At 46.8% G+C, this 18,616-nt stretch overlaps 1 protein-coding gene across 1 annotated transcript in view; it reads left to right on the top strand.

The window, feature by feature from the left end:
* The window catches only part of TTN (titin), a 326,517-nt gene that overhangs the window by 253,930 nt on the left and 53,971 nt on the right, over positions 1–18,616 (top strand). The window contains exons 129-154 of the mRNA XM_038751738.1: positions 64–372; positions 459–740; positions 846–1,145; positions 1,250–1,543; positions 1,643–4,609; positions 5,244–5,564; positions 5,677–5,961; positions 6,075–6,374; positions 7,618–7,920; positions 8,121–8,396; positions 8,504–8,803; positions 8,893–9,195; positions 9,351–9,650; positions 9,775–10,062; positions 10,574–10,870; positions 10,963–11,265; positions 11,400–11,705; positions 12,194–12,481; positions 12,578–12,868; positions 12,968–13,255; positions 13,428–14,015; positions 14,107–14,211; positions 14,757–14,954; positions 17,128–17,424; positions 17,520–18,107; positions 18,196–18,498. Of these exons, the coding sequence (XP_038607666.1) occupies positions 64–372; positions 459–740; positions 846–1,145; positions 1,250–1,543; positions 1,643–4,609; positions 5,244–5,564; positions 5,677–5,961; positions 6,075–6,374; positions 7,618–7,920; positions 8,121–8,396; positions 8,504–8,803; positions 8,893–9,195; positions 9,351–9,650; positions 9,775–10,062; positions 10,574–10,870; positions 10,963–11,265; positions 11,400–11,705; positions 12,194–12,481; positions 12,578–12,868; positions 12,968–13,255; positions 13,428–14,015; positions 14,107–14,211; positions 14,757–14,954; positions 17,128–17,424; positions 17,520–18,107; positions 18,196–18,498 (10,680 nt within the window). The remainder of the gene's footprint in view (positions 1–63; positions 373–458; positions 741–845; positions 1,146–1,249; positions 1,544–1,642; positions 4,610–5,243; positions 5,565–5,676; positions 5,962–6,074; positions 6,375–7,617; positions 7,921–8,120; positions 8,397–8,503; positions 8,804–8,892; positions 9,196–9,350; positions 9,651–9,774; positions 10,063–10,573; positions 10,871–10,962; positions 11,266–11,399; positions 11,706–12,193; positions 12,482–12,577; positions 12,869–12,967; positions 13,256–13,427; positions 14,016–14,106; positions 14,212–14,756; positions 14,955–17,127; positions 17,425–17,519; positions 18,108–18,195; positions 18,499–18,616) is intronic.

The raw sequence follows: 18,616 nt of genomic DNA, 5'->3' as shown, positions 1-18,616 counted from the left end.
TACTTTTTTCTTTCTGGTAATATTTCTTAAAACTTCTTGGTGGATTTTTGCTTTCTTAATTAGGTAAACCCAGCCCTCCTATCAATCCTGAAGCCATCGATACAACTAAAAATTCGGTTGATTTAACTTGGCAACCACCACGTCACGATGGCAAGAGCAAGATTCTGGGGTACATTGTGGAGTACCAGAAAGTTGGAGATGAAGGGTGGAAAAGGGCCAACCACACTCCTGAATCGTGCCCTGATACTAAATACAAAGTCACTGGCCTTAGGGATGGACAGTCCTATAAATTCCGAGTGATGGCGGTCAACGCAGCAGGGGAATCAGACCCGGCTAATGTGCCTGAACCAGTTCTCGTAAGGGACAGACTTGGTAAGTAAAATACAACCACATATTATAAACACTGTATTCACCAAAAGAATCCTTCCAAATGAATACAATTGTCATCTTTCTTATAGAACCTCCTGAGTTAATACTTGATGCTAATATGGCAAGAGAACAACACATAAAGGTCGGCGATACCTTAAGGCTTAGTGCCATCATCAAAGGCGTTCCATTCCCAAAAGTAACTTGGAAAAAAGAGGAAAGAGAAGTCCCAACTCGAGCAGACATTGAGGTCACCCCTGTTGGTAGTAAACTCGAGATTCGTAATTCCGTCCACGAGGATGGTGGGATTTATTCATTGACGGTTGAGAACCCAGCCGGCTCAAAGACTGTTTCAGTAAAAGTTGTCGTATTAGGTAATACATTGTTTGGGGGCCACGATCGCTTCATTCTGAATTTGGGGAGCTTTGGAAAATTTGACTTGAGAAGTTTCCCTGATTTTATTCTCTTGAAATTCTCAGATAAACCTGGGCCACCTAGAGACCTGGAAGTCAGTGAGATCCGAAAAGATTCTTGCTACCTCACTTGGAAAGAGCCACTGGATGATGGTGGGTCAGTTATTACAAACTATGTGGTAGAAAGAAGAGATGTTGCAAGTGCCCAGTGGTTACCTCTTTCAACTACATCCAAGAAAAAGAGCCACATGGCTAAACATCTCACAGAAGGCAATCAGTATCTCTTCCGTGTGGCTGCAGAGAACCAGTATGGTCGTGGTCCATTTGTTGAAACACCTAAACCCATCAAGGCTATAGATCCTCTCCGTAAGTAGCCTCCGGGTGTAAATTTAACATGGTTTTTTTTTATCATCCTGGGTTTTTTTGTTGTCAATCAACTTACTCATCCTACCTTCCTTCCTCTTGAAAAGATCCCCCAGGACCGCCTAAGGATTTGCATCATGTGGATGTTGACAAGACAGAAGTTTCCCTGGTTTGGAATAAGCCGGATCGTGATGGTGGGTCTCCAATCACAGGCTACCTGGTGGAATATCAAGAAGACGGCACCCAGGATTGGATTAAGTTCAAGACAGTCACTGACTTAAACTGTGTGGTGACTGGTCTCACACAGGGAAAGGTTTACAGATTCCGAGTAAAAGCTCAGAACATTGTGGGGCTTGGGCTCCCGGACACAACTATTCCAATAGAGTGTCAAGAAAAACTAGGTAACGGATCGAAGATTTATTGCATATCTTTTTTCAGGATTTTCTTCCTGAAGATTGAATTGTTAATTTCTAAGTGTTTTTATTATTATTATTTTCCAGTACCTCCTTTTGTAGAAATAGACGTGAAATTAATCGAAGGCCTGGTGGTGAAAGCTGGTAGCACCGTAAGATTCCCTGCCATCATAAGAGGCGTGCCTGTTCCCACTGCGAAATGGACAACCGACGGGAGTGAAATTACAACCGAAGGAAACTACACCGTGGAAACTGACAGCTACTCATCAGTACTCACTATTAAAAACTGTGTCAGGAGAGACACAGGGGAATATCAAATTACCGCCTCCAACGCAGCCGGCAGCAAAACCGTGGCCGCCCATCTTACAGTCTTGGATGTGCCTGGTCCCCCAACTGGTCCCATTAACATACTTGACATAACCCCTGATTACATGGTTATCTCCTGGCTACCACCCAAGGATGATGGTGGATCACCCGTGATCAACTACATTGTTGAGAAAAAGGAATCCAAGAAAGACACTTGGGGCGTCGTCTCTACAGGAAGCAGTAAGACGAAGCTTAAGATCCCCCATCTACAAAAAGGCTGCGAATACATCTTCCGAGTTCGAGCAGAAAATAAGATGGGCATCGGTGCGCCCCTCGACTCTACGCCTACTGTTGCTAAACATAAGTTCAACCCCCCATCTCCACCTGGCAAACCAGTGGTGACGGACATCACCGAAAGTGCTGCAACGGTGTCTTGGACCCTGCCAAAATCTGACGGTGGCAGCCCGATAACCGGCTACTACATCGAGCGTCGAGAACTGACCGGGAAATGGGTGCGCGTCAACAAGACACCGGTGGCTGACCTGAAATTCAGAGTAACCGGACTCTACGAGGGAAATACGTATGAATTCCGGGTATTTGCCGAAAACCTCGCCGGCCTAAGCAATCCGTCGCCAAGTTCTGACCCGATAAAAGCCTGCCGGCCCTTAAAACCACCTGGTCCGCCCATCAATCCCAAACTGAAAGACAAGACCAAAGAGACAGCCGATCTAGTGTGGACAAAGCCACTCAGTGATGGCGGCAGCCCTATCCTGGGCTATATTGTGGAATGCCAGAAACCTGGAAAGGCACAGTGGGAGAGAATTAATAAAGATGAGCTCATCAGGCAGTGCGCTTACAGGGTACCGGGCCTTATTGAAGGCAATGAGTATCGATTCCGCATCAAAGCGGCGAACATCGTCGGGGAGGGAGAGCCCAGAGAGCTCCCAGAATCTGTGCTCGCCAAAGACATTCTCCATCCCCCGGAAGTCGAACTCGACGTGACCTGCCGGGACGTGATCACGGTCCGCGTAGGCCAGAACATCCGCATCACCGCTCGAGTGAAAGGCAGGCCGGAACCAGACATCACGTGGACCAAGGAAGGCAAAGTACTGGTCAAAGAAAAACGTGTTGACCTGATTAAGGAATTACCGCTCACCGAGTTGCTCATTAAAGAAGCCGTGAGGACCGATCACGGCAAATACATCATTTCGGCAAAGAACAGCAGTGGACATGCACAGGGCACGGCCGTCGTTAATGTCCTCGACAGACCAGGGCCCTGCCAGAATTTGAAGGTTACCAATGTGACCAAGGAGAATTGTACAGTTTCCTGGGAAAACCCACTAGATAATGGTGGTTCTGAAATCACCAATTTTATAGTAGAATATCGTAAACCGAACCAAAGAGGGTGGTCCATTGTCTCCTCGGATGTCACTAAACGATTAATCAAAGCCAACCTCTTAGCCAACAATGAATACTTCTTCCGCGTTTGCGCAGAGAACAAAGTTGGAGTAGGGCCGACGGTTGAAACAAAAACACCAGTTCTGGCTATTAACCCGATCGACAGGCCCGGGGAGCCTGAAAACCTGCATATTGCTGAAAAAGGCAAAACATTCGTCCACCTGAAGTGGAGGAGACCAGATTATGATGGTGGCAGCCCCAATTTATCTTACCACGTCGAGAGGCGACTGAAAGGCTCAGATGAGTGGGAGAGAGTCCACAAGGGCAGTATTAAAGAAACCCACTACATGGTTGACAAGTGTATGGAAAACCAGATTTACCAGTTCAGAGTTCAGACAAAGAATGAAGGAGGGGAAAGTGATTGGGTAACAACAGAGGAAGTTGTTGTGAAGGAAGACTTACAGAAACCAGTGCTTGAGCTGAAACTAGCCGGAGTATTGACCGTGAAGGCCGGAGAAACGATTAGGCTGGAAGCCGGAGTTAGAGGAAAACCGTTTCCAGAAGTCTCATGGACCAAGGACAAAGATGCGACAGATATAACCCGATCTCCCAGGGCCCAAATCGACACAAGTTCTGAGTCATCTAAGTTTAGCCTCACCAAAGCAAAGCGAAGTGACGGCGGCAAATATGTGGTTACGGCAACTAACACGGCTGGCAGTTTCACCGCCTATGCTACCGTGAATGTTTTGGACAAACCCGGGCCCGTAAGGAATCTGAAGATCTCGGACATCTCGAGCGACAGGTGTAAAATCCACTGGGACCCTCCTGAAGACGATGGCGGCTGTGAGATTCAAAATTACATTTTAGAAAAGTGTGAGAGCAAACGCATGGTTTGGTCAACCTACTCCGCTGCCGTTCTAACACCCAGTGCAACTGTCACCCACCTCATAGAAGGAAATGAATATATTTTCAGAGTCCGGGCAGAGAACAAGATAGGGACTGGCCCTCCCACAGAGAGCAAGCCGATGGTTGCTAAAACCAAGTTCAGTTGTCCGGGCCGTCCAGATCCACCTGAAGTAACGAAGGTGGGCAAAGAGGAGATGACTGTGGTGTGGAACCCGCCGGAATATGATGGTGGCAAGTCTATCACGGGTTACATTCTGGAGAAAAAGGAAAAACACGCGATACGATGGGTTCCTGTCACAAAAACCGCAATTCCAGAAAGACGTATGAAAGTTCAAAATCTCATCCCGGGGCATGAATACCAGTTCCGGGTCAAGGCCGAAAATGAAATCGGAGTAGGAGAACCCAGTTTTCCATCCAGACCGGTAGTGGCGAAAGACCCAATAGGTACTGTACTCTCAAACCCCTTACACCTATTGTTAATTTTGCTTTGCTAATGGAGGGCAGAGAGAACATGCATAAAAGATAGTCCTAAAAAAAAAAAACCCTCTACTGGGCCCACAGTTTCAATCTCGTTCCCAGCCAAATCCTACATTAATGAGTAGAAAAGCAGCATGGCATAGTGGACGGAGCGCGGGCCTGCAATTCAGAAGGTGATGGGTTCTAATCCCGGCTCCACCAATCGCCTGCTGTGTGACCTTGGGCAAGTCACTTCACTTCTCTGTACCTCAGTTATCTCATCTGTAAAATGGGGATTGAGACTTGTAAGCCCCATATGGGACAGGGACTGGGTCCAGCCCGATCTACTTGTATCCACCCCAGTGCTTAGTACATAGTAAGCACTTAACAATTACCATAGTTATTATTCCTATTAGAAAATCAATTTACTGGAGTTCTACTTCCTCTCCCTTTCCCTGTGCCATTTAGGCGCTTGAAAGACTGGCAGCAGAGAACAGAGAAAGAAGCAAACACTATGGATTAGATACCGAGGCCCACATAGGAGTTGACTGCGTAGATATTTTTACTTAGCCGATCTCTTGTCACTTTTGCTTAATTTCTTAAAATACGCCTTCATTTACAGAACCCCCTGGTCCTCCAACCAACCTGAGGGTCGTTGATACCACCAAGAGTTCCATTACTCTCAAATGGGGGAAACCAGTCTATGATGGTGGGGCTCCAATAATTGGGTACGTTGTGGAAATGCGGCCCAAAAGGGAAGATGCATCTCCTGATGAAGGCTGGAAGAGGTGCAGTGCTGCGGCACAACTTATTCATCCGGAATTTACGGCCACCAGCTTGGAGGAAAAACAAGAATATGAGTTCAGAGTTTGCGCCCAAAACCAAGTGGGCATTGGACGCCCTGCGGAACTGAAGGATGCCATTTCTCCCAAAGAAATACTTGGTAATGTTTTTACTTCCCTGGGGATTGATCCCCAATTTATTCACTTTTGTGCTCACCGTGTTTTCTTTCACAGTCTCATAACTGATTGACCATCTTGACTTTGGTTTTTCAGAACCCCCAGAGATCGACTTGGATGCCAGTATGAGAAAGCTGGTCACCGTCAGAGCAGGGTGCCCCATTAGACTTTTTGCTATTGTGAGAGGGCGGCCAGCACCCAAAGTTACTTGGCGGAGAGTGGGGGTGGATAACGTGATCAGGAAGGGACAAGTCGATTTGGTCGACACCATGGCCTTCCTCGTCATCCCGAATTCTACCAGAGACGACTCGGGCAAATATTCCTTGACACTGGTGAACCCGGCTGGAGAAAAGGCTGTCTTTGTGAATGTCAGAGTCCTTGGTGAGTAATCAAGCATATCTCCCCCGACCCTCTTCCTAGGGCCTAAATGGCAGTGAGTTGAATAAGAATGGCAAGAAGAGGAATACACCTGGACTTATGATTTTGTTTTTCAGACACTCCTGGACCTGTAGCTGATTTAAAAGTTTCAGATGTCACCAAAACTTCATGCCACGTTTCTTGGGCACCTCCTGAAAATGACGGTGGAAGCCAAGTAACTCATTATATTGTGGAGAAACGTGAAGCTGACAGAAAAACGTGGTCAACAGTTGCTTCAGAAGTCAAGAAAACCAGTTTCCAAGTAACCAATCTTGTCCCCGGAAACGAATATTTCTTCAGAGTAACTGCAGTCAATGAATACGGTCCTGGTGTTCCCACTGACATTCAGAAACCAATCCTGGCTTCAGATCCATTAAGTAAGCATTGTCTTGCCTCTTTAACTCTGATTCCCTATTTCGACCTGATTTTTAGATGATTATGAAGATACCTAGAGGCTTGGCTCTTGAAATTCATATTGACTAGTTGGCAGAAACCTAAAGAATTCAAACCTTTTGGCCTGGCCTCCATTCATTCAGTCAATCAGTCCTATTTATTGAGCACTCACTGTGTCGAAGAGCATGGTACTAAGACCTTGGGAGAGTACACTACAGCAGAATTGGTAGACAAGTTCCCTGCCCTCAATTAGCAGCGTGGCTTAGTGGAAAGAGCACAGGCTTAGGAGTCAAAGGTCATGGGTTCTAATTCCCACTCCGCCACTTATCAGCTGTGTGACTTTGGGCAAGTCACTTATCCTCTCTGTGCCTCAGTTACCTCTTTGGTAAAATGGGGATTAAGTCTGTGAGCCCCACGTGGGGCAACCTGATTACCTTGTATCGACCCCAGCACTTAGAACAGTGCTTGGCACATAGTAAGTGCTTAACATATACCCTCATCATCAATAAGCTTACGGTCCATTGCTATCATTCCTGCTACTTTACAAGGCCACCCCAGGGCTTTGCAGGATCCAGGGTGAATTAGCCAATGCATCCAATGCATTTCTAGACTGTGAGCCCGTTGTTGGGTAGGGACCATCTCTATATATTGCCAACTTGTACTTCCCAAGCGCTTAGTACAGTGCTCTGCACACAGGAAGCGCTCAATAAATATGATTGAATGAATGAATGAATCTTCATTCCAAGAGGCCAGGAGCCTCTTCCTGGTGTGAAAGTTACTTTCTGGTGTGGCATTCTGCTCCTGTCACTCACCTCTCCCTGTTTCCCCCTCCCATCCTCTTGATGGAGCCCAGAGGGCATGGCTTCCTGGATCACACTTGGACCCGATCTTTCCACTGTCTAATGTTAAAGACAAGTAATTTGGGTCGCCACTTTGGGAGGGGCATTAACTCACAGCAATGAATGCTCAATGTTGCAGCTTTGTGCAATCCTCATCCTGAAAGATGTTAGCATGAAAGACAGTGGACACACAGTGTTGCAGCTACGTACCTCGTGGTGCGAAAGTTAGTGCTCCAAAACGCTTAATCAAAACCTTCGAGTAACTTTAGACCCAGCCAGAACTGAGGTCATCATAAACGGTTGCACCCAAGCTAATCGAACAAAGCATTCACCTAGAAGGGGCTTTTGCCTGTGTTACTTGAGAAATCATTTTTGTGCTTACCTCTAGGTGAGCCTGATCCACCAAGGAAACTGGAAGTAACTGAAATGACGAAAAACAGCGCCGCACTAGCTTGGCTGCCTCCGCTGAGGGATGGAGGTTCCAAAATTGATGGCTATATCATTAGCTATAGAGAAGAGGAACAGCCCGCAGATCGCTGGACGGAATACTCCGTTGTGAAAGACCTCACCCTTCTTGTCGCCGGCCTGAAGGAAGGGAAGAAATATAAATTTAGAGTGGTGGCCAGAAATGCCGTTGGAGTGAGTCTGCCAAGAGAAACTGAAGGAGTGTATGAAGCAAAAGAACAGTTGTGTGAGTCGCGTTTTTACAGTTACCCATGCAATCCGGATTAAGCTCTTGGGGAAAAAAAAAATAAATGAGGATTTTGATTCAGGTCACAGAATAGGTTCCCCAGAACCTAAGAGAATTTCAAATTTATTGAGGATCCTCCAATAGGGCAGGGCAGCCTATGTGCTAGTGATGACTCACAGTTATTTCTGTTGCGTTTTCAGTGCCACCCAAGATCCTCATGCCAGAGCAAGTTACCATCAAAGCTGGGAAGAAACTGAGAATCGAAGCCTACGTATATGGAAAGCCCAATCCCATCTGCAAGTGGAAGAAAGGAGATGAAGATGTGGTTACATCCAGCCACCTGGCAGTGCACAAGACAGATAACTCTGCAGTCCTCATCCTGAAAGATGTTAGCAGGAAAGACAGCGGTTACTACAGCCTCACTGCGGAAAACAGTTCTGGTGTAGATACTCAGAAAACTAAAGTGATAGTCATGGGTGAGTTAAGCATGGAGACAGGAAGCTGGTACCAAGGTAACTGGCTGCATAGCCTTCATTTATAACCACTCCCACCATGCTGATGTCATTTCTCTTCATTTATGCAGATGCCCCAGGCCCACCGCAGCCGCCCTTTGCAATCACGGACATTGATGCTGATGCCTGCTCACTCTCCTGGCACATACCCCTCGAGGACGGGGGCAGCAGCATTACCAATTACGTGGTGGAGAAGTGCGATGTCAGCCGAGGAGACTGGGTGACAGCCCTCGCTTCAGTCACAAAAACATCCTGCCGGGTTGGAAAACTCATCCCGGGACAAGAGTACATATTCCGGGTCCGGGCGGAAAACCGTTTTGGCATTTCGGAGCCTCTGAACTCTGATAAAATGCTGGCCAAGTTCCCATTCGGTATGTGGATTTCTAAATGGGGGGCGTGTTTCTGTTTCCGCCAGCACAGGAAAGCAGTGACTCATCCATCGCCTTTTCTTTGTTCCCAGATGTTCCCAGTGAACCCAAAAATGCCAGGGTCACCAAAGTCAACAAAGACTGCATTTTTGTGGCCTGGGACAAGCCAGATAGTGACGGCGGTAGCCCCATTACCGGTTATCTCATTGAACGCAAGGAAAGGAACAGTCTGCTGTGGGTGAAGGCTAACGACACTCTTGTCCGTTCCATGGAATATCCTTGTGCTGGCCTCATAGAAGGCCTAGATTACACCTTCAGAATCTATGCCCTGAACCGAGCCGGAGCCAGCTTGCCCAGCAAGCCGACGGAATACGTGACGGCGAGAATGCCGATCGGTAAGTTGAAATATTGCGTTAGCTTTGCCCGTGGCTTTATTGACATCGCTTCATCGACCTACTGTTCTCCTGAGGTGTCCATTGCTACACTTCTAGTATTCCCCACTTGCTCCTCTTTCCACTCACCCCCATGGGTTCCTGTTGTCTGTGCCCAGATCCTCCTGGAAAGCCGGAAGTTATCGACGTTACCAAGAATTCAGTATCGCTCGTCTGGGCCCGACCAAAGCACGATGGTGGCAGCAAAATTATCGGCTATTACGTCGAAGCCTGCAAGCTCCCTGGTGACAAGTGGGTACGCTGCAACTCCATACCTCATCAGATCCCACAGGAGGAGTATACGGCCACTGGTTTGGAAGAGAATGCCCAGTATCAATTTAGAGCAATTGCCAAGACCGCAGTAAACATCAGCATGCCTTCCGAACCCTCCGACCCAGTGACCGTTATTGCCGAAAATGGTAAGAACCAGGCCCCTCGAGGATGTATATTCCTCAGGTTGGCATCCTCTCCTGTGAAAAAGAAGCCTAATATCCTGAGTCCTCAATAGATTGTTAAAATCGCCTTTTCTCTGACTTTCGGCAGTTCCTCCCCGGATAGAACTGAGCGTGGCCATGAAGTCATTACTTACTGTAAAAGCTGGAAGCAATGTTTGCCTGGATGCTACCGTGTTTGGTAAACCTGTGCCGACCACTTCTTGGAAGAAGGAAGAAACAGTCCTAACGCCAGCTGAAGGCATAAAGATGACCACGAAGCGGAACCTGTGCACTTTGGAGCTGTTCAGCGTGAACAGAAAAGAGACGGGAGATTACACAATTACTGCTGAAAATGCAAGCGGTTCCAAGTCAGCTACCATTAAGCTTAAAGTATTGGGTAAGCCAAAGATATTTGGACTGATTGTCTTATCTGTGTTAAGATTCTACTAAGGAAACTGAGCATTTTCCAAGAATGGCAAATGATTAAAGTGGGGAAAAAGGAGAGTTTAGGGAAGTAACATGTGTATTATTATCATTATTATTATTATTATGGAATTTGTTAAGCACTTACTATGTGCCAGGCACTGTTCTGAGCACTGAGGCAGATGCAAGGTAATCGGTTTGGACATAGTCCCAGTCCCACATGGGTTTCACAGTCTTAATCCCCATTTTACAAATGAAGTAACTAAGGCACAGAGAAGTTAAGTGACTTGACCAAGGTCACACAGCAGACAAATGGCAGAGCTAGGATTAGAACCTACGTCCACTGACTCCCAAACCTATGGGAGTCACTCTTGCCACTAGTTTGCGCTTTTAAAGGGTAAATGTTTAGGATTTGAAATCATGCTCGTTCAAAAGCAGCACTAAAGTTTTTTTTTTCTTTGGTTCGTGGGGCCTCTCTTTTGCAGACAAACCCGGTCCTCCAGCTTCTGTAAAAATCAACCGCATGTACTCCGATCGGGCCATGCTTTCCTGGGAGCCACCTCTTGAAGACGGCGGCTCGGAAATTACCAACTACATTGTAGACAAGCGGGAAACGAGCAGGCCCAACTGGGCCCAGGTCTCTGCAACTGTGCCAATCACAAGCTGCACGGTGGAGAAACTGATAGAAGGCCATGAATACCAGTTCCGGATCTGTGCTGAAAATAAGTACGGCATCGGCGACCCCATCTTGACTGAACCGGTCGTCGCTAAAAACCCCTTTGGTAAGAACCCCCAGTTACGCTTTGAGTTGACATTTCACTCTTTGAAAATTACAACAGAATGTGAAATTCCCTTTGCAAATCCCCCTTTCCAGATGTGCCCGGGCGCTGCGATCCTCCAGTCATTAGCAACATTACCAAAGATCACATGACAGTGAGCTGGAAACCACCGGCCGACGACGGCGGCTCGCCCATCACCGGCTATTTGCTTGAGAAGCGGGAAACCCAAGCTGTCAACTGGACCAAGGTCAACCGGAAGCCTGTCATCGAGAGAACGGTGAAGGCCACTGGACTCCAGGAAGGCACCGAGTACGAGTTTCGAGTTACAGCCCTGAATAAGGCTGGACCTGGCAAACCTAGCGACGCATCCAAGGCAGTGTATGCCCGTGACCCTCAGTGTAAGACTTCTTAAATCCTCAGAGTGATTTTGTGTGTGTGTGTGTATGTGTGTGTTCCTCTTCTTATGTCTTGATGACTTCTGAGCCGTGAGAAGCTGTACTGATCACCACTTCCTATCATTTTCAACTCTCAGATCCTCCGGGTCCACCTGCTTTCCCCAAGGTGGTGGACACAACCCGCAGCTCTGTAAGTCTGTCTTGGGGTAAACCAGCATATGACGGTGGCAGCCCCATCATTGGCTATCTGGTGGAAGCCAAGAGAACTGACTCCGATAACTGGGTGAGGTGCAACTTGCCAAAGAACCTGCAGAAAACTCGCTTCGATGTGACTGGGCTGATGGAGAACACAGAATATCAGTTCCGGGTCTATGCTGTCAATAAGATTGGTTACAGTGACCCCAGTGATGTGCCTGACAAACATTTTGCCAAGGACATTCTGAGTAAGTACTGGCTTTTCCCTCCGGCTCCCCTCTTGCCCCCACCAAAAAAAAACATTGTTCCCTGTAAAGTCTATTTAACAAAAAGCAAACTTTAAAAATATACAAGGCAACCCTCCTCAAGGTCTTGAAATATCTTTGGGGCATTGGAAACTGGCTTGGGGAGCTGGATTAAAATGTACCAGTGAAAATAAGGCACAGGGCTTTGCCAAGATGATTTGAGGTTATTGATGAGGACGTTTACATAATTAGAATTAGAATGACTAAAAAAGTCTGAATCTGAAGGGGGTTGTAGACAGGGAGCCCAACAAACTGTGTAAGTCACAGCAAAGAATAGAAGAGGGAGTATGGGAAGAAGGGCAACAATCCACCGGTGACCGAGAAGAAAGGGTGTTATTTCAGAAGTTGGGAACTTGAATGTTTGAATTTCGGGGATACTTGTAAACTCTTGAGGTTTAAAATTTTACATCTTCTCTTTGGAAAAATTGTAGTTCCACCCGAGGGAGATCTGGATGCCGATCTGAGAAAGACCCTCATTCTCCGAGCGGGAGTGACCATGAGACTTTACGTACCCGTGCGAGGACGCCCTCCCCCCAGGATTACCTGGTCCAAGCAGAACGCCAACCTGAGAGAAAGGATCGGTCTTGACATCAAGTCAACAGATTTTGATACTTTCCTACGCTGTGAAAATGTCAACAAATACGATGCTGGAAAATATGTCTTGAAACTAGAGAACAGCTGTGGTAAAAAGGAATATACCATTGTTGTTAAAGTACTTGGTAAGTGATTTGGGAAGGGATGAAAACAATGAGAAACTCTACTGGATGTTCTTTCTTGGTCACGCTAAAGGGAGTTTTCATTTTGTTTTTCTCTAGACACGCCAGGGCCACCAGTCAACGTGACCGTTAAGGAAGTATGCAAAGATTCAGCTCATGTTACATGGGACCCTCCCATCATTGATGGTGGCAGCCCTATCATCAATTACATTGTCGAAAAGCGGGATGCAGAGAGAAAGTCATGGTCCACGGTGACAACTGAGTGTCCCAAAACAAGTTTCAGAGTCCCTAATCTAGAGGAAGGAAAATCCTATTTCTTCCGAATTTTTGCTGAAAACGAGTATGGCATTGGAGACCCCGGAGAGACACGTGATGCGGTGAAAGCCTCTGGTGAGAAAATGGGGTTTAAACCCAAGTGGTTATGGAAAGCATCTTAACTCTGCCATGGGGAGCTCCGACTTAGCCAAGATTTCTTTCTTTGTTATTTAGAAACCCCTGGTCCAGTGGTGGACCTGAAGATTTTGTCCGTAACGAAATCATCGTGTAACCTTGGATGGAAGAAGCCTCGTAGTGATGGGGGAAGTCGAATTACTGGTTACGTAGTGGACTTCCTGACAGAAGAAAATAAATGGCAACAGGTCATGCGATCACCGAACCTCCAGTTCTCTATGAAAGATCTGAAAGAAGACAAGGAGTACACTTTCAGAGTGAGAGCCGAGAATGAGAACGGAGAGGGAACCCCAAGCGAAATCATCGTTGTAGCAAAGGATGATGTCGGTAAGTACCTTCCCACCTCCGCAAATTATTCTTCTTGTAAGGCACTGTTTCGAGAATTTCTCGTTTATTGATATGTTGAAACTTTACGTTGAAACGTAGAATGTTTGTTTAGAAAAAAAAACCATTTTCCAAATTTAAAATACTAATTACTTCACCTCTTTTTAATAAACAGTGGCTCCTGACCTTGATTTAAGAGACCTACCTGATTTGTGCTACTTGGCTAAAGAAAACAGTAACTTCCGTCTCAAGATTCCAATAAAAGGCAAGCCAACACCTGCAGTAACTTGGAAAAAAGGAGAAGACCCGCTGCTAGCTGACAAGAGAATCGGTGTTGAGTCTACGGCCGTTAACACTACTCTCGTGGTGCATGACTGCCAAAAATCTGATGCCGGCAAGTACACAATCTCGTTGAAAAACGTTGCTGGCAGTAAGGAAGGAACCCTAACCATAAAAGTGGTTGGGAAGCCAGGCATACCTACTGGGCCAATCAAATTTGACGACGTCACAGCAGAAGCCATGACCTTAAAATGGGGCCCTCCAAAGGACGACGGAGGCTCTGAAATCACCAACTACATCCTAGAGAAGAGAGACAACGTCAACAACAAGTGGGTGACATGTGCCTCAGCTGTCCAGAAAACAACCTTCCGGGTTACGAGACTGCATGAGGGGCTGGAGTACACCTTCCGAGTCAGTGCTGAAAACAGATACGGAGTAGGCGAGGGCCTTAAATCCGAGCCTATGGTCGCCAAGCATCCATTTGGTATGAGCCACAAAGTTCAGAATCAGAAAGCATAGCATTGTTTGTGTTGTGTTCTTTTGCTATAATCTCCCTTCGTTGTATCTTTTCCCAGATGTACCAGATGCCCCTCCGCCCCCGAATATCGTTGGTGTCAGTAAGGATGCTGTGTCTCTAACTTGGACTGACCCGAAAAAAACAGGAGGCTCACCTATCACAGGTACTGTTCTGACTCACAGTCTTGACCCACTTTCTCCACGTTTCCTACAGTCAAGCCTTTTTTCTGATGGATGAGTTAGATCCAACTACTTTCTTAGAATATCATTTGTGCAGATCTGGAAAAATTCTCCCCATTTCTCTGAAAATCCACACTCATCGCTTAGTACACTGCCCTTGTCCTGAGGATGTATTGAATGTGTATCAGTGACTGACCATCAGTTAACTATTTTTATCAGGTCAAGCTTTCAACAGAGAGTGCAGTGATCACGCTGAGGGAAAAAGGAGCATGTTCCTTTGCACTCCCCAAAACCTTATTTGGTGGGGAGAAGCAAGATTCATTTATTAATTCAATCGTATTTATTGGGCACTTACTGTGTGCAGAGCACTGTGCTAAGCCCTTAAGACGCAAGCTGTGTAGTTGCATGTGACCAGAGTAATCACCTGAGATGAAAACTCTGATTTGAAAATGTGATTCATAAACATTAAGGCAACCTTACAACTGTCCCTCTTGTGAGTCCTATCTAAAGACCTCTGTTTCCTTTGTAGGATATCATATTGAATTCAAGGAGAGAAACAGTCTCATGTGGAAGAGAGCTAACAAGACTCCTATTAGGATGAAAGACTTCAGGGTGACAGGATTAACTGAAGGTCTTGAATATGAATTCAGAGTCATGGCCATCAATTTGGCAGGAGTAGGCAAACCGAGTCTGCCATCTGAGCCGGTTGTGGCCCTCGATCCAATCGGTAAGACAGCGGAAGAGTGAGAAATTCACCTAATTCCTGGCGGTTCTTCCTCCCCATTTCCGAGATCCCCTCTCCACCCCATTACCCCCTGTCCAAATGCAGTTTATCACGTTGGTCCAGGCAGTTGTAGTATCCCAGCTATATGATTGCATCAGGCTCCTCCCTGACCTCCTTTGCCTCCGGTCTCTCCCTTCTCCAGTCTGCCGCCTGGAACATTTTTGCTAAAACACTGCTCTGCACCCAGCTCCACTCTGGAAAAAGCCCCAGTGATTGCCCATTCCTTTCCTCATCAAGCAGAGACTCCAGACCATTAGCTTTAAGGCACTCAAGACACTCATATCCACACCTCATCCATTCTCGACTCCCTTGACATTCCAGCCAACACTACTCATTTCTCTCATTAATCTCATCACTGTGCCTTGTCCTCATCTCTCCCTCCACTGACTGCTTGCTCTCCCCCTAACCCTTGCCAGGAACTCACTCCTGTCTCATGTCTGACACATCGGGGCTCGTTGTAAGCAGGGAACACATCTACCAACTCTCCCAAGCGCTTAGTACAGTGCTCTGCACATAGTAAGCACTCAACAGGTACCAATGATGATGGCGATCACGATTCCCTCATCTTTTCACAGCCATTCTTTTTTTTAATGGTATTTGTTCAGTGCTTATACTATATGCCAAGCACTGCATTGAGCATTAGGGTAGATACAAGATAATCCGGTTGGACACACCGTGTTTGTCACAGAACGCCCAATCTAAATAGGAGGGAGAACAGGATTGAATTTAATCCCCATTTTACTGATGGGGAAATGGAGGCTCAGAGCAGGTAAGTGACTTGCCCAAGGTCACATAGCAGCGTGGCTCAGTGGAAAGAGCCCGGGCTTGGGAGTCAGAGGTCATGGTTCTAATCCCGGCTCTGCCACTTGTCAGCTGTGTGACTTTGGGCAAGTCACTTCACTTCTCTGGGCCTCAGTTACCTCATCTGTAAAATGGGAATTAAGACTGTGAGCCCCCTGTGGGACAACCTGATCACCTTGTATCCCCCCAGTGCTTAGAACAGTGCTTCACACATAGTAAGCACTTAACAAATGCCATCATTATTTTAGAGCCCAGATAGCTCAGTCAGTAGAGCATCAGATTTTTAATCTGAGGGTCCAGAGTTCAAGTCCCCGCTCAGGTCAGGTGGAATGTTATTATAGAGAAGCAGTGTGGCTCAGTGAAAAGAGCCTGGGCTCGGGAGTCAGAGGTCATGGGTTCTGCCACTTGTCAGCTGTGTGACTTTGGGCAAGTCACTTAACTTCTCCGGGCCTCAGTTACCTCATCTGTAAAAGGGGGATTAAGACTGTGAGCCCCATGTGGGACAACCTGATTACCCTGTATCCGCCCCCCAGCGCTTAGAACAGTGCTTGGCACATAGTAAGTGCTTAACGAATGCCATCAATGTTATTGTTTATGCTTATTATTAATTGACAGAGCCAGGATTAGAACCTAGGTCCTATTAGAGAAGGAGCATGGCTCAGTGGAAAAGAGCATGGGCTTTGGAGTCAGAGGTCATGGGTTCAAATTGCAGCTCTGCCAATTGTCAGCTGTGTGACTTTGGGCAAATCACTTAACTTCTCTGTGCCTCAGTTACCTCATCTGTAAAATGGGGATTAAGACTGTGAGCCCCCCGCGGGACAACCTGATCACCTTGTAACCTCCCCAGCGCTTAGAACAGTGCTTTGCACATAGTAAGCGCTTAATAATTGCTATTATTATTATTATTACTCCCAGGCCTGGGATCTTTCCACTAGGCCACGCTGCTGTGATTCTCAAATCACATCCACTGCAGGAGGCCTTCCCCAATTCATTTCTTATCCCTCAACTGTCACTCAGGCACTTCCACACCACCTGAGCACTTGGGTAATAACAACCCCCTGTGATATTAATATACAAATTCATATACTCTATTACTTCCTCCTATCTGAATTTCTCTCAGTGTACCTATCTCTACACTAGATTGTAAACTCTTTAGGGCAGGGATCAGGTATACAAACTCCGTGGTACCATCCCAAGCACTTGGTACAGTGTTTGGAACTGTAGGTGTTCAACGCGTGCCACTGAGCAATTGACTTATTTTCTGCACTTATATCCATTGTTCTTGGTGTGACCTCTGCCACATTTTGATTTTTAGACCCTCCTGGCAAGCCTGAGGTTATTAATGTAACGAGAAATTCCGTGACTCTCATCTGGACTGAACCAAAATACGACGGAGGCCATAAGCTGACCGGATACATAGTGGAAAAGCGTGACCTGCCCTCTAAGTCTTGGATGAAGGCTAACCACGTTAACGTCCCAGACTGTGCCTTTACCGTAACTGACCTGGTTGAGGGTGGAAAATACGAATTCAGAATTAGAGCCAAGAATACCGCTGGGGCTATCAGTCCTCCCTCAGAAAGCACAGACACCATCACCTGCCAAGATGAATACGGTATGTCTGTTGGAACTGCAACTCAAATGATGTACGTTCATCTATGGAAGTGGCCATTTCTATTCTCTCATGAAAATATCTTCCTTTCCTTACAGAGGCACCTTCCATTGTCCTGGATCCAACTCTAAAGGACGGCCTAACAGTCAAAGCAGGGGATACTATTGTCTTGAATGCCATCAGCATCTTGGGGAAACCCCTTCCCAAATCAGGCTGGTCACGAGCAGGAAAGGATTTTAGACCATCAGACATCGTTCAGATCAGTTCTACTCCAACCTCCTCTAGACTTAGTGTCAAATACGCCTCCAGAAAAGATGCAGGAGAATACACGATTACCGCAAGCAATCCCTTTGGGACTAAAGAGGAGCACGTTCGGGTGACAGTATTAGATGTTCCTGGACCCCCTGGGCCTATTGAAGTCAGCAACGTCTCAGCCGAGAAAGCTACGCTCGCATGGACGCCTCCTCTGGAAGATGGAGGCTCACCGATTAAGTCTTACGTCCTGGAAAAGAGAGAAACCAGCCGTCTTTTGTGGACCGTAGTTGCTGAAGATATTGTGCCCTGCAGGCATGTGGTTACCAAGCTGATCCAAGGAAACGAATACCTCTTCCGGGTCTCAGCTGTGAACCAATATGGCAAGGGTGAACCCGTGCAATCAGAACCGGTCAAAATGGTGGACCGATTTGGTGAGTAGAACCATTTTTTTTTAAGCAAGAGTTCCAGGAAAACTTGAAACGTATATGTGTGTTTCTCAACATTTCTGTGTTTTCATAGGTCCCCCTGGCCCTCCTGGAAAACCCGAGGTATCAAATATAACTAAAAGCACGGCAACCGTGTGCTGGAAGAGGCCGATCGATGATGGCGGCAGTGAGATCACTGGATACCACGTGGAGAGGAGGGAAAAGAAAGGCTTGCGATGGGTGCGAGCAACCAAGACCCCCATTTCAGATCTCCGATGCAAAGTGAGCGGACTCCAAGAAGGAAACACCTATGAATTCCGTGTCAGTGCAGAAAACAAGGCAGGCATTGGCCCTCCAAGTGATGCTTCCACTCCAGTTCTGATCAAGGATACAGCATGTACGTATTTTTTTGGTTTGGTATTTAAGCGCTTACTATGTGTCCAACACTGTTCTGAGTGCTGGCGTGGGTACAGGTCAATATCCTCTTTTACCACCTGCACGTTCACCTCAGAATA

The sequence above is a fragment of the Tachyglossus aculeatus genome, chromosome 9, assembly GCF_015852505.1.
Source record: "Tachyglossus aculeatus isolate mTacAcu1 chromosome 9, mTacAcu1.pri, whole genome shotgun sequence".
NCBI lineage: Eukaryota > Metazoa > Chordata > Mammalia > Monotremata > Tachyglossidae > Tachyglossus > Tachyglossus aculeatus.
The sequence above is the reverse complement of the archived record's forward strand: the minus strand, read 5'-3'. Positions and strand labels throughout refer to the sequence as shown.